Source organism: Enhydra lutris, unplaced genomic scaffold (genome assembly GCF_002288905.1).
Source record: "Enhydra lutris kenyoni isolate GAN:26980312 unplaced genomic scaffold, ASM228890v2 scaffoldscaffold9, whole genome shotgun sequence".
In the NCBI taxonomy this organism is placed as follows: Eukaryota; Metazoa; Chordata; class Mammalia; order Carnivora; family Mustelidae; genus Enhydra; species Enhydra lutris.
In genome coordinates this window covers 73,746,015-73,761,742 of record NW_019154093.1, presented here as the reverse complement: position 1 = coordinate 73,761,742, position 15,728 = coordinate 73,746,015, and the positions used below count along the sequence as shown (strand labels likewise).

The 15,728-nt window shown below is 37.9% G+C and overlaps 1 protein-coding gene across 1 annotated transcript in view; it reads right to left on the bottom strand.

The window, feature by feature from the left end:
- Positions 1-3,647: 3,647 nt before the first annotated feature.
- The window catches only part of LOC111143343 (G protein subunit alpha i3), a 37,639-nt gene continuing 25,558 nt past the window's right edge, over positions 3,648-15,728 (bottom strand). The window contains exons 5-9 of the mRNA XM_022497021.1: positions 14,806-14,934; positions 11,553-11,682; positions 10,973-11,126; positions 6,359-6,572; positions 3,648-6,269 (exon numbers count right to left, since the gene is read on the bottom strand). Of these exons, the coding sequence (XP_022352729.1) occupies positions 6,382-6,572; positions 10,973-11,126; positions 11,553-11,682; positions 14,806-14,934 (604 nt within the window). The 3' untranslated portion in view covers positions 3,648-6,269; positions 6,359-6,381. The remainder of the gene's footprint in view (positions 6,270-6,358; positions 6,573-10,972; positions 11,127-11,552; positions 11,683-14,805; positions 14,935-15,728) is intronic.

The following is a 15,728-nucleotide window of genomic DNA, read 5'->3' as shown; positions in this document are numbered from 1 at the left end:
CCTGCCTCTCTGCCTGCTTGTGATCTCTGTCAAATAAATAAAATCTTTAAAAAAAAAAAAAAGATTACTTGTTTTGCAGTACAGTACGTCTTGAGTGTCATTAAGAACATTTACAAAGCACTTTTAAATATATTATTTCAACTGTATCACACCCACAGTACATCATGGCTGGAAGGAATAATTTAGTCTACCTTTAGGTAACAAATGAGGATTTAAGACAAAGATTACATAGCTGGTTGAAGCAGAGAAAAGACCAGAGCCGGGTGTGACAAACAGCTCTCTGTAAGATTTCGAGGTCTCAGGACCTTTATCCTCCATAAGCAAAAATGGAAAGTTAAAAAAACAGTTAATTTCTTGTGATTTGAATTATGTCTGCTGGGAACCTTACATTTAAACAAGCCTCTAGGTAAAAATGTTTGGATAACCGAAAGGAATATGGGGGTGGGAGGCAGGGGGTTAGTAGAGGATGGGTGAGAGATAAATCACATTTTACAGAATATTCCACCTGTCAAAGGTCTTACATCTGGATGCTGATACATTGAGATGGCGTATCCCAGCAGCATATTTACTCATACTGAATTAATTCTGCTACCTTATAGATTCCCATTAGATTTCAGGGCAACATTAGCAGCAAGCATACAAAGACTTTTCTATTTGACTCCTCAATCATTCCCCTTCCCTAATCCTTCCCCAGCCTTGTCTCAAAAGGATTTCCCAGTCTATAATCTAGAGCTAAGCTTTGCTCTTTATCTACCAACTGTAAATGAATATTCATGTTATTACATATATATAGCTAGACCTCTATCATGGGATTTTATCTTTGATGTTTCTTTCAATTTTCACTGAATATATGCAGTAACACAAATGAAACAAATGTTTGGAAACTCCAAGTCTCTTGTTTTGTCTTAATTTTGTATAAAAACTAAATACTCTGTAACAAAAGTATAGGAATATTCTTTGACTAAACAGTTCTCTAATTTTTTTGGTGACAAGCACTCCAAGTCATGTACAAAAGGTACAAAAGCTGCTTCTTATTTATTGGCAAATAAAAAATACCTCAGTTGTTTACTAGTGACTTTTAAGGTTATATGTCTACTATTTATGTTGATCTTTTTAAAAAATGTATTTATTCATTTTAGAGGGGCAGAAAGGAGGGAGGGAGAATCTTAAGCAGAGTCTGAGCAGGGCTTGATCTCTCAACCCTGAGATCATAACCTGAGCTGAAAACAAGAGTCAGATGCTTAACTGACTGAGCCACCCAGGGACCCCATTTGTGTTGATTTTTAACATAAGGTCCTATTCAGTTATTGGCAAATGTTGCTCCAGTTAGCTCTATCAGAACCACACAGGAGTTTATTTAAAAATACATGTTCTCGGGGCACCTGGGTGGCTCAGTGGTTTAAGCCTCTGCCTTCGGCTCAGGTCATGATCTCAAGGTTCTGGGATCGAGTCCCGTATCGGGCTCTCTGCTCAGCAGGGAGCCTGCTTCCTTCTCTCTCTCTGCCTGCCTCTCTGCCTACTTATGATCTCTGTCAAATAAATAAATTCTTAAAAAAAAAAAAAAACACACACGTTCTCAGGACCTGTCTCCAACATCTTTTTTTTTAAAAAAGATTTTATTTATTTATTCGACAGACAGAAATCACAAGTAGGCAGAGAGGCAGGCAGAGAGAGAGAGAGAGAGAGAGAGGAAGGGAAGCAGGCTCCCTGTTGAGCAGAGAGCCCGACGCGGGGCTCGATCCCAAGACCCTGGGATCATGACCTGAGCCGAAAGCAGAGGCTTTAACCCACTGAGCCACCCAGGAGCCCCCTGTCTCCAACATCTTAATTTAGTTGAGTTTAGCCAGGGAAATCTGTATATGTAAATTTTGTACTTCAGGTATCTACTATTATAACCTTCTGGATTAGCTTTAATTCCTAAGAAGACTTGAGTCAAGCCAGGTATATAAGCTTCACATCGTATCGGGAAAAAACTAGCCTGTCCTGACTTGTTCTAGAGTATGCTCTCCTAGCAGAAGTAATTCATACAAGTTATGAGAAAATGCTGGGGGGGAGGGGGAGTAGTTAAAAACTAAACAAAGATAAAAAACAAAGATCCTGACCATCCAGGAAGTTTGTTCCCCGGTGCCTCACCTAAATCTTTTACATCCTGAGGGTTGAAGCAAGACCAACTTTTAATTTCAGGCCTCAAAGCAGCCTGGTGCGCTCTTGTGCTTAGACAGCCATAAAGCTATTTGGAGAGCTGTGGCTGGTCCAGGTCAGAGCTCTCTACTTGTATGTACTATGAAGCCTGAAGAACACAAAAATGACCTAGCAGTACCGGGAAACTGAAATAACTTTGTTCTTAAAGTCAGTGTAAGATATGAAGGAATTCACAAATAGTAAGAGTGAAGAAAATCAGTGCTCTTTTAGGTATGTTTAAATGAGTAGAGGACTGTGGTTTTTTCAACATCTGGAAGGGGAAAAAGATCAACCAAAGGGAGGTTTTTAATTAGAGGGAAAGACTAACTTTACCTTATATGTAACTGCTAATACAGCGACCAGGTCTGCAACAGGATGCCCCAGAACCAGGCTAAACAAATGCATACATACATGAAGTAACTAGTCAGGCTAGGCAAGGATTTCCAAAGAAAGTCACAGCTATGAATAGGAGAACAGTGGCCAGGATATAAGACTATAAGGTGGGCAAATGAATTAGAAGAACCAGCAGTTATTTTTAAATGCTCTAAATAATGTGCATGTAATAAAACACAAACAACAGGGTGCCTGGGTGGCTCAGTGGGTTAAGCCGCTGCCTTCGGCTCAGGTCATGATCTCAGGGTCCTGGGATCGAGTCCCGCATCGGGCTCTCTGCTCAGCAGGGATCCTGCTTCCCTCTCTCTCTCTCTCTCTGCCTGCCTCTCTGTCTACTTGTGATCTCTCTCTGTCAAATAAATAAATAAAATCTTTAAAAAAAAAAACAAAAAAAAACCAAAAAAAACCCACAAACAACACATAAGAGAGTAAGAAACAAGGCAAGAAGATACTTTTTTAAAACTTGGTCCACCTATTCTTAGAGTGCAGCACCTTGTAAAAAAAAAATAATAACAATCCATCACTGGAAATAATAATAAAATCATCCACTGAACTAGAGATTTAGAATTCAAACTATCAAGATGAAATGTCATCCCAAGATCCACTTTGAATAACTGTAAAAGTTCTTGAAAAAACATTTTTGTTTTTTTTAAGATTTTATTTATTTGGCAGAGAGAGAGTGAGAGAGGGAACACAAGCAGGGGGAGTGGGAGAGGAAGAAGCAGGCTTCTCGCTGCCCAGGGAGCCAGATGGATGCACGGTGCCTGATGCAATGCGGGGCTCAAGGCTCCATCCCAGGACCCTGGGACCATGACCTGAGCAAAAGGCAGACACTTAACCAACTGAGCCATCCAGGTGCCCCAAAAGTTCTTGGAATGTTCATGCCAGGAGGTGCAATCTGTTCCAAGTGTGAATTTATAATTGGGGAAGACAAGACTGGCCATTAAGGAGAATACTTCCTCTTTACATAGAGTCTAATGAATGGCATTTTTTTTTTTTAACAGCCCAAGGTTTTAATCAGGTGAAGAAGTGACTGTCAACAAAATAAAGCTATTGCTTTCAGTCCTTCCTACTAGAGTCTATTTACTGTTCTTTATTCATTAAAATTTAATTTCCTTGTATGTGCTGGTTTCTTAGATGGTCCAAAGCCTGGCCACATGAATACTGAAATGCGGTCCATCACAAACCTCCAGCATTCTCCACAGAAAAAGGATACAAGGCAACTTTTAGTTTCATTGATTACAAGTATCAATCCTTTTTCTACAGGCTAGTACACATGATGTTTCACCCCCGCACTCTGGCTCCGCTATTAGAAAAGATCTTTATTTCAAAATAACAACAGTGATTTGCAAAGGCAATGATCAGAATCACCTTTTAAAAATTATAAATCACTAGCCCACCGGCCAAGAGTTAATCACTGAGATGGAACCTGATGATTCTGACTTAAGGCATATTTGAAAACCACTGACTTGAACTGTGTGCCTGTGTCCTCAAGGAATGTGCATTTAAATAAGTTACATGGAATGGTAGGGTAGGAGGTGATATTTAGAACAAACGTAAATGGTATAAAGGCAGAAAAGTGGAGAACTACCATTTTTCATTAACAGAAAAGCTAAAAAATGAACATATCAGGCAGACATATTCGAATGAAAATACAAAGTGCATTTCAAAGTATAATTAACTTAGATTATTTGTTATTTTGGATTATCAACAATATCATCCCATTAGCTCTGACTGTAGAAAGACTACAGTTAAAACAATTCCACCAATTCTCATTTCCAGATGATCCTGTATCACAGAATACAGTGAGGAAAAGATATATTCAAAATGCACAAGGACTATCAACTTATGTGAGCATAAGTTAATCATCACCAATTGAAGCTCATCGTTTTCTTTTAGACCCAGTTTTCCCAACCCTAAAAAAAAAACTGTTTAGATAATAACAGTTATACCATCTGAATAGTTATACTTTTCCAAAAAGAGTAAGAAAAAAATTCCAATAAAGGCACTGAACTGCTGTCACTTGCTTTTCTGAACCAGCTTTGATGATCACCAATCTTTTTGTTTTGTTTTAAACTAGTAAAATATTACATCAAAAGATGACACAGAATCCAATCCAAAAAGACTGGACCCCAAAAGGCACTGCTCAAACTGCTGATTTGGAATGCTCAAAATGCATTCTCTTTATCTGCCTTCCCCCAAAGGCCCACTCAGTATTTAAGGACATTTGCTGTACATTATACAAAAGGACTTGCAGGTTGAGGTGAATAAAGCTCTCCACAAAACCAAAATGTAAACCTGGAAAATGGATTATGACTGCATGTCACTTACACAGATAGGACATAAGACCCTTAGTCAGACCAAGCTTCAACAATACCATTACACCAAAAGACTAGCCCTTCAGGGAACCCTCTACCTAAACCCATTCTCAGACAAAGGCCAAAGCACATTCAGTGGGGACAAAAAGAAACAGAAGAAAATATTTCCAGAAAGGACTACTTACAAACAGGAACAAACCTGGACTCTTTACTCACCATTTTAATACTGCTGCCAACTATAACAGATTAAAATCTGTACACACAACATTGTGGAAAAAGTCCCAAAATGCAATAGTTTCGGCAAAAGAAGGTACTGACTAAGGATTACTACAATTAACATTGCTACAATAAAAACAATGGCAAACAGGGATTTGGCACCACATTTACAAAGTAAAAGCATGCATTGTTAATACACTTTAGATGTTTCCCAACAGAAAAGGCCATGGAAGATGGAAAACAAGGGGCATCTTTTTTTACAGAACTCCCTATGACTGAGACAAACAAGCAAGAACCAAAGTGGTCAATTTAGTAGATCTGTAGCAGCAAAGTCACTGTTTTCTGTTTGGAATTTAGCAATTCGCATTTCTAATCAACAGCTGCCCTGGCTGTGTCTGTATCCAAGAAGCTAACTTTACATACTACATCAACATTTACCTAATAATTTGGTAATCAGCATAAACCAGGTTAACCTTAAACCATAAGCTTAAACAAAAGTTAGAGAGCTAGAATCTTATTACAGAACTCTCCAATGTAATTACCATTTAGAAACCATAATGGTACTTTGAACAGGAGAGTAATGTAAATTTCATCCAAAAAAGCTACAATCATAGCCCCAATAACCGTAAAGAATTAAGTAATTATGGAAATATTATGCTCTGACCATACCAAAAGTTAAAAACAAAGAGTTCCTACTAAGAGGAAAATTTTTAAGATGATCTGGCCACATCATGTGCATAGTTAAGATTGTGTTTTAATAAAGATTCTTTGCAAACAAATAAAATTTAGTCACGTTATTCTCGATGAAAAAAAAACAAACCTTTAAAAATGAACTACTGGTGGTCTGTTAAGAAGGAAAAAAAGAATAAGCTACATATTAAAGTTCTGGAATGCAGCACCTCAACTTCACATCAGCCCTAAACATTTGAGATTATGAAATCCAAGTGATGTCTTGATGATCAAATCATACTTTACAGCTGTTCCAATTCCAATGTCTGACTTTAGCATCTCGTGTCAATTAAGAGTTCCCTAATACAGAAGATTGTGCTAAAGAGTGCTAAGATTCTGCATGCTGCTGCCATTCCCTGGTCCCGTTCATGCTTGTAGCTGCCCAATGAGACAGCAAAAGAAGTCTGGTCTCAACACTCCACACTGTAATAACTAGAAAAGAAGAACATCCTTAATTAGAAAAGTTTACACAGTCAAGAGACATCATTATAGCACTAGAACTAAAATGTCTGAAGTTTTACCTTTTATTAACATCCACCTCTCTTCAGTAAAGTCCACATTCCTTTAAGTTGTTTTTAATGATGACATCTGTAACAGCATCAAAAACAAACTGCACATTCTTGGTGTCTGTGGCACAGGTGAAGTGGGTATAGATCTCCTTGGTATCTTTTCTTCTGTTCAGATCTTCAAACTGGCACTGAATATAAGCAGCTGCTTCTTCATATGTATTGGAACCTGAAGCAGACACCGAATATTCTCAGTTCAAATCATTACAGCTGCCTGAATGTAACTATGTCAGGCCATCACCACTTACTTACATGAAGAGAGGATTATTACCTAAAGGAATATAAGACAGATTTACTTCTGTAATCACTAGGTTTTTCTCTAATCACTAGTTTTTTCTTGAGAGCAAACACCAAATAAAACAAAATCATCACACAAAAAGATCTAGGGAAACAAAACTTTTTCTTTTTCCCCTTCCATTTAGACATTTCAGCTAAAAAACCTAGAATGCATAAAAGGAAACTAGAAAAGCAGGAAGATGAATTGCTAGAACACAACTGTTTAAAAGGTCAGAGAGCCCATGCTCCTTGGAATGATCTTGAAATAAAACAATTCAAAAGAATTAAAATGCTTCTTTTCAAAAGCATATCAATTTTAAAGGGCTTAGCTTCTGAGCCTTATGGCAATATGATGAAAGGTAGTAAACTAGTACATGTAAAAGGGAAAGGGGCCTGAATTATACACTTTAAAATGTGTTTTTATAAAAATACATAAAATGTGTTTTTGTGACATATAAATTATATCTCAATGAAGCTGCCATTTTTTAAAGGTGCGGGGTCTCAAAAGTAAACCTTACTTTCAACATTTGTAATTAACACTCTTAACCACAAACTTCCTACACCATCTCATCTACCTGTGAACCTTGAGAATAGCCCTAGAAATTGACTACAGAACCAGGAAACCTTGACAAATTAAACACACAAGACTTTATTCCTGTGAACTAGAGGCTGTTTTCAACAAATAACAGCTATGAAGTTAAGTGACACTAAGCATGACAACAAATACCAAGCGCTAAGTGGTTAAAAAAAAAAAAACTAAACAAAGAAAAGCTTAAGAAAGAGAGGAATGTTATTTAAACAGAATACTTAGAATAATAAAGGAAGATAGGTTGTGGTAGGTTTTTTGAGATCTGAGAACTTCTGTAAATTCAAGGAGAGCTCTGAAAAGAGAATTGTGTCTGGTAGGAAGAGATAACTGATACTTGGGCAATGAGGACTGTGGGAATGAAGTCAATGGAAGGCAGGCTTAGAAGGTGTTCCCCCCAGCCTCGTCCCCAAAAAAGGATATGACATTGAGGGCTCTTTGCTATGTGGATAATTCCCAGTTAGAACACTGTCAATCCTTTCACTTAAGTTTTCTCTCCACTTTAAAACCTGGCTACTTTCTATGAACTCACCTAACTCTCACCTCCCTCCCAATCCTGGCCACATTTCCAACTTCCCTGACAAAACAAAGGCCAGGGGGCTTAAACTACATCTCAATTCTTGAGCCTACCACCTCACTTATAAGTCACCTATAATCCCCATACATTTCTACCTATGGTCTTAGAGTGGTCTTCCTGGCAGTTTCAAAATTTAACTCCTCTACCAATATTCTTTTAAGCTGAAGTGAAATTTATGTAACATACAGTAAGACATTTTAATGTGTACAATACAGTGGCATTTAGTATATTCACAATGTTATGCAACCAGCACCTTTCTCTAGTTTCAAAACTTTTTCATCAACTAGAAAAACACCCCATTACTATTAAGTAATCATTCCTCATTCCCCTCATTCTAACCACCAACCAACCTGCTTTCTGTCTCTATGGATTTGCCCGTTTGGGGTATATCATATAAAAGTAATCACACAAATGTGACCTTTTGTGTTTGGCTTCTTTCACCTCATATACATTTATGAGGTTCATACAAGCAGGAACATGCATCAGGACTTCGTTCCTTTTTATAGCTGAGTGATATTCCATTGTATGGAATTCCATCTGCTTACAAATCTTGCTCCACCAATTATATCCACTTTTTACAACTTCTCTTTTGCTATAAAAACTTACCACTAAGCCGATGAACATTCTTCAATCTTTCCTTCCTCTGTAATCCAAGTTGCTTAAGAGCAGGCTACACTGGGCTCATTTCTCTACTTCACACTCAGTAACTCACAGCCCTGGCTCTATGCTCACTGACAACTGCTCTCAGTAACACTCGTGATCTCCTTGACTGCTAATTCCAGAGGCCATTTTCCAATGTGTATCTTACTTTATTTGTCTGCACACAACATTGCTGACAACCCCTCAATTCTAAATTTCTTAGTTTTTGATACTTTGGCTTTCTTGGTTTTTCTCTTTGCATCCAGCATAAACCTTTCTTTCTCTCCTGCCAACAGAGTCTGCTATTTCTCTCTCATTCTGCAACATCAGTCGTCGTCATCTCATCCATTTCCATGTATTTATACAACATCTCAGATGAACACATGTAACCCTCAACATCCCACCAAGCGCCAAGGCCACGTATATATCTGCCTATTAGACACCCCCACCTGGATGGTCAAAAGATGCTTCGAAATCAACATTTCTAAGTATCAATTCAGATCACAGCACCAGCAGCCAATCAAAGCAGAACTCTGGTAGTACTCCCACTTCCTTACCCTAGCTATACTCTTTCACTTTATTACAGAAAGCTTTACAGCATCTGCTCAGCTAACAAGAATTCTCCTTCCCTGAAAATACCCAACTCTGACCTAAAGGTTATAGTGGTGCAACACTGGCATTCATGTTTGTGTCCCTGACTTTGACTGACTGGGCCAAGGATTTTTGCTGGCCTTAACCTTTGCTGGCCAGAATCTCTCTCCTAGGAATTTAAACCTGGGGCCAACCAGTTTCAGCAAAGCCTGGTCTTTATTTTATTTCTTTTTAAGATTTTACTTCTAAGTAACCTCTACATCCAATGTGGGGCTCAAACTTAACAACAAAGAGATCAAGAGTCACATGCTCTACATGACTACTAAGCCAACCAGGTGCCCCCTACCCTGGACTTTTTTTTTTTTTTTTTAAGATTTTATTTATTTATTTGACAGACAGAGATCACAAGCAGGCAGAGGCAGGCAGAGAGAGAGGAGGAAGCAGGCTCCCTGCTGAGCAGAGAGCCCGATGCAGGGCTCGATCCCAGGACTCTGGGATCTTGACCTGAGCGGAAGGCAGAGGCTTTAACCCACTGAGCCACCCAGGCACCCCTACCCTGGACTTTTAAATGCAGGAGAGATACTGTGGCAGGGCCATCTTATATCACATAAACTGAATAGCATAGAAAGCTGTTAAGCAGAGAGAGAAGAATAAAGAAGATGCACAGAGAGAGGGAGAAAAAAGAGAAGAAAGAAGTGCTTCCAGGGTCTTTGACAGCTTTCTATTTCCTAGTTCTAAACTCATTTCTTTTAAAGATTTTATTTATTTGACAGAGAGAGACAGTGAGAGAGGGAACAGAAGCAGGAGGAGCGGGAGAGGGAGAAAGAAGCAGGGAGCCCGACGTGGGGCTCGGTCCCAGGGTCCTGGGATTAAGACTCCACCTGTATCTTAAGATATGTCTGCATTCTTGCCCTTCCCTTCTAGGATATAACCCAGTATCTTCACGCCCCTGCCAAAAAGTTTTCATTTGCATCCTAAGAGACTCCTTACTAATTCAACTCCCTTACTATCTATCTTTATTGCCATTTATTGCATATCTTTCTAAAGCCCAGTTTCCACTACCTCATGTACCCCAATCAAAATCCTTCAATAGCTCCCCACTATCTCACCATCAGATACAAGGCTCTCCATGAGCATCCCCGCCCATTACACCACCGACTCCTTCCTACCACATTAAGCTCTGGTAATACCAAATCCCTTCTAGGTTCCAAACATATCATGTAGTTTTTTTTTAACAATTTCATTTTTAAAAACAATGAGGGGCCTAAACTTGTGACCCTGAGATCAAGAACTGAGCTGAAATCAAGAGTCGGACATTCAACTAACTGAGCAACCCATGCACCCCTCACGTTATTGTTTTTTTTTTACCTCTGTATTTTCATATATGCTATTCCTTCTTCCTAAAATGCTTTTAATCCTGTTTGCCTGGTGGTTTCTAATTCGTCCTCTCATGATCTCACTACGAGTGTCATTTCCTCTAGAAAAAAGAGGACACAGAACCCACAGCAGTAACCCCTTCTTCTGCTAGTGAACATTTCCGACAATAATGAAATTCTTTGTTTCCCTCTCTCTACAACTTGTGTCTTAACTGCAATGACTGCATCTTATCCTTGCACTTTTTTGAACATACATAGACCAAATTTTGATCTTGATCTTTCTCTCTTTTCCTCAAAAAATGAGGAGGACAGAAATACAAAATAAACACAGTAAACTCGATTTATGGAATAGCACTTTGGACTTAAGGGGCCTTAATCACATGCTTAACGTTAATACCACTACCAGTGAACACTCTCCATAAGGATATACATGCATTGTTCAAAATAAAAGGGAGGTGTAGGAATGTCACTACAGTGTTCATCTAGGATGTATACCTCCAACAAAGTCGTTCATGATCCCTTACCCGTGTATTCTGGATAACAGATAGTTAATGGACTCCTCTTTATTTTTTCCTCAAAAAGGTCTTTCTTGTTGAGGAAGAGAATGATTGAAGTGTCTGTAAACCATTTGTTGTTACAAATGCTGTCAAACAGTTTCATGCTTTCATGCATTCGGTTCTGAGGGGGGAAAAAAGGGGTGTCAATAGCAAAAAGTAAAAGTGAATGAACTGTTAATAAAAAAAAAAAAAAAAAAAAAAAACAGACCAACAAGTTTTAGAAGCACTGAATGGCACGGATGGTAATAAGCTAGACAGATACCACAAAAGCTAAGTTGGTCCTTATTTTCCTAATTCTTAGAGGCTGAGAGCTGGGAAGACGACTGGCTAACAAGAGAACCTAACCCTGCCCGCATACATAGTCAATACGTTGTCCTATCTCTTAAGAATTAGTAGGGCATGGATCAATATTTTAAAAATCTAACTCACAGGGGAAAAAAATAAGAAATCAAGATTTGGTTCAATGAGCAAATGGATACACAAATGGATACACAAAATCTTCCCCCGGCTACATGAACCAGGCTTTTTACCAGAAGATCCAACATACCATCTCCTCATCCTCAGCCAGAACAAGGTCATAATCACTGAGGGCCACACAGAAGATAATTGCTGTCACTCCCTCAAAACAGTGAATCCACTTTTTTCGTTCTGATCTTTGGCCACCTACATCAAACATCCTGAGTAAAGGGAAAGAATGAACAAACTCAGCAAGGTCACAAATTAACACCTCTCCCTAAACTGAAATGGTTAGGGAACCTCCCACTATTGCATATTCAAAACCCCATTTACAATATAAAAGACAAACAAGAAGCAGATACAATATAGTCAATCTAATACTCTGTGGTTAAAAGTAAAAGAAAACAACATGTAAAAATAAAATCTAGGAATAATTAAAATTCTCATTTTAAATAACTAGTTGCACCTTCTCTCTATCAAAGCTTATATCAGGTGTGCCAAAAGTCAGCAGAATAAGCACTGAAATGGATCAAAGGGCGGGGGGGAAGACAGGAAAAACAAGAGCTGAATAATACAACTTAAGGTAATAACAAGAATACTAACTAATATTTATTGTTTACCATGATGCCAGACATGATCCTAAACACCGAAAGTACACGAACTCATTTGACTGACCCTCACAACACTCCTATAAGTACTATTATCTCCAGGACACAGATGAAGAAACTGAGGCACAGGTATGTTAGGTACCTAAAGGCACACTACTAACAAAGGGGGACTGGGGCTCTGAACCCAAGCACTCTAACTCCAGCACCCAGGCTCTTAGCCATAACACCACTCTACCCCTCCAAATGCTTTACCTCTTTAGTTAAAGAGAACTATGAAAAAATACAAATCTCCAACTTGCATTGTGCTTCCAAAAAGTTTGTTTTCCTTACTTTTTAACTTTTTTTTTTTTTAATTAAAGTATGGTTGAGATATGTTTTCCTTACTTTAGGGAAAAAATATTTTAGAGATTAATTATGGGGGAAAAGTAAATTGTATTTCAGGGTAGGACTCTAAGAACCCAATTATCTAAAAACAAAACATAATCAGTATTTTCCAACTCTATGTCTTACTTGAACCTAATTCATAACAACAAAGCCTCAGCTGTTCACAAACTTTATGTTCCAATCCAGATTAGTTTTAGTCCACCACTCCTGTCTGGGGGGCTCCCTGGATATCCTGCCTCAAATGCTGTACTTCTGTCAACAGTCCTCATCTCCTGCCTACAGTTAAGAGGAACACGTGCAGTGCTTTGTCTCTTGGCGGGTACCAGCATCTGTGGAGGCATGCATACAAATGAGTAGATACTGAAGATAGACGCGACAAGGACAAAATTTTAAAAAGGTAAAATTTGCCAAGCGGTTTAGTATGTCAGATCTAAAGTGACTCAAGGTCTATTTCCAAAGAATTTTTCCCTGGAGACTGAGTGAAATAAGACATAACTGAGTAATTTCTCAATGTATGCTTGAAAGAGAACATTTTATCTCTTTATGACCCAGCCTTTTCTTTTGGTTGATCTAGCAGGGTTTTTTTCAGCCTTTGGTCATGACACCTGGAATGATGCAGTCAAAAGCTGGCTTTAATACAGGGTCCTATTATATGTTTTAGGAAAGCAAACATCATATATATCACTACAGAAGTCTTTCAACGGGAGACAGACACGCTGGTACACCAATAATTTCAGTTCACCCCTCCGTTTTCTTTGTTACAAAGTCCATAAAACTGGTAGAATACTGTGACATCCCCGAGGTGGACTTTTAGCACATTTAACATTGACAATATAATTCACTAACAGATCAACATTTTATAAACATTACCTCATAACCGAGAGGCAAGTAAGCAATTACACAATGCCTTGCATATAGTAGATGCTCAATAAATGTTTGAATGAATGGATAGTGGTTCTGCCTAGAGAGAAGAGGAAAAGGAAGAAGTGATAGTACTTCATAACAAGGTATCTACATACCCACAATAAAGCCGGTGCAGCACTTTAACTACATCTGGCTGTTGATCCTGACATAAGAAGACCAGTAGGATTTACCCAACTAAAGATCAATCCATGAGAACATCAGTAAGAATGCTTCCCACACGAAATAAAGCTCACCACATTTAATTATAAATGGATTACTAATCTTACGGTACACAAAAAGACATCTCATTCTTATGGTGCAAGGGTGATAAATCCATATGGCCTTTGCTACTCTAGTTAAATAAATTCATCAGTGCTAAAGATAAGCAGCTCTTCTATTCTACAAATATTCAGCTGAACTGCTATTTTTCTGCACCATGTTTCTGACCTATTTTGGTTTACTAAGATTTCAAGACCTCTAGTGGTATCTAGAAATATCTAAACTTTGTGTGGATTTCACAAATCCTGTGAAGCAACTATTTTCAGAGAGAAGAACACAGAGAAGCTCTCAGCTAGAAGTTACATTTGCATGCAACAGTGCTGAGTGAAACAGACCACATATGAACATAAGGAGGCAGCTGGAACAAACATCATATATTGAAGGGGAAAGTTTACTCCTAATCTCAAAGGTCACAAAAGCAGAAAGCAGGAAACAAAAAGACAGTTCTAATATTTACAAAAGACCATTAATGCAGAGACAAGCTGAAGTCTATATTAGAATGACCTATGCTAATAAGAAAGTCCTTTGTATTTTGTACCAGAATTTTCTCTCTCTAAAACAACCACTTGTTATATCTCATACTTCCCCCAAATGCCTCTATCGCTGTATCAATTTTCCATTCTATACTATAGTAAGAACTTAGCTGTACATGATACTGTGCACGAATCAGTCCAAGAGCCATGACAATATTAGCTCCATTCCATTAAACCTAAATGTGCTTCAGGAAGGATCGACACACTGGTAAGTAAAGCATTTCTATTTTAATATCAAAATGGCAGAACAAAGCAATATCACTAAGTATCTATCCCTAGTATTGTTGTTACCCTTCTAAACAACAAACATTCAATACCTGTTTTGATGATTCCAACAAAAAAGCAGCTGAAAAGAATAAAATTAAAAATAAAATAAATTGATAACTATTGATATTTACAATTTAATTTTGAATTTAAATTCCTCCAAATGGACAAAAGTATTCGATGCTATTTTGGACAAAGAAGAAAGGCTTGGGCCCCCATTCAGTTAAAACATTCAAATACTGACTAATGAATATGAAGGTAGGTTTTTAAACCAAAGAATATTGCCTAGAGAAATTTTACCTTGATTAAGAGATACGAACTAAAGGAAAGATATTTGTCTTTCACACATCTAGCAAAAAGGCTAATGACTTACTTGAAGTACAGGTCTTTGAAGGTGAAATGCGTTTCCACAATCCCTGTGGTCTTTACTCTTGTCCGTAGGACATCTTGCTGAGTTGGAATGTAGTTGGTTTGGGATATTCTATCCAAATCATTTAGGTAACTGAATAAAACACATATTTGTTACTATCTGGTGAAGTCAACCATATATACAGCAAATCAACAGACTAAACTAGTTCCTTGCCAAAAGTGGATTCTGAACCTGTCACTAAAGTGGCAGAACAAAATCAGAGCTTCAGTATCACAGAAATGATAATGAGGAAAAATATGAACCTAACATAGGACAATTAAAGTAGGTTCTATATATGCTACACAAAAGTGGTTTTAATTCTACCAAAATTAAGCTGTGATGGCCAATTAAAAGCAAAAAAATATGGAAATGTTATTATTATAAAAAGATTTCTGGGGTGCCTGGCTGGCTTAGTCAGTAGAGCATGTGACTCTCCATCTCCAGGTTGTGAATTCAAGCCCCATGCAGGATGTAAAGATTACTTAAAAATAAAAAATCTTGGGGAAAAAAAAAAATCTTGGGAGAAAAAAAGAAGATTCCTGAAACTTAATGCTAAATACTGAATCAACTGTGTATTGCAGAGCACAAAAACCAAACCAAAAGCCCTCAGACATTTAAAAGGACATTTGACAATGTTGTCTGAATTACTAAAATTAAAATTAAGAACTATGTTCATTAGGAATGAATATTTCCTGTTTTCATTCATAAAACAGAAAAGTTGTGCATTGGTATTTATTTATTTTTAAAAAGATTTTATTTATTTATTTGACAAACAGAGATCCTAAGTAGGCAGAGAGGACAGCAGAGTGAGAGGGGGAAGCAGGCTCCCTGCTAAGCAGAGAGCCCAATTCGGGGCTTGATCCCAGGACCTGAGATCATGACCCGAG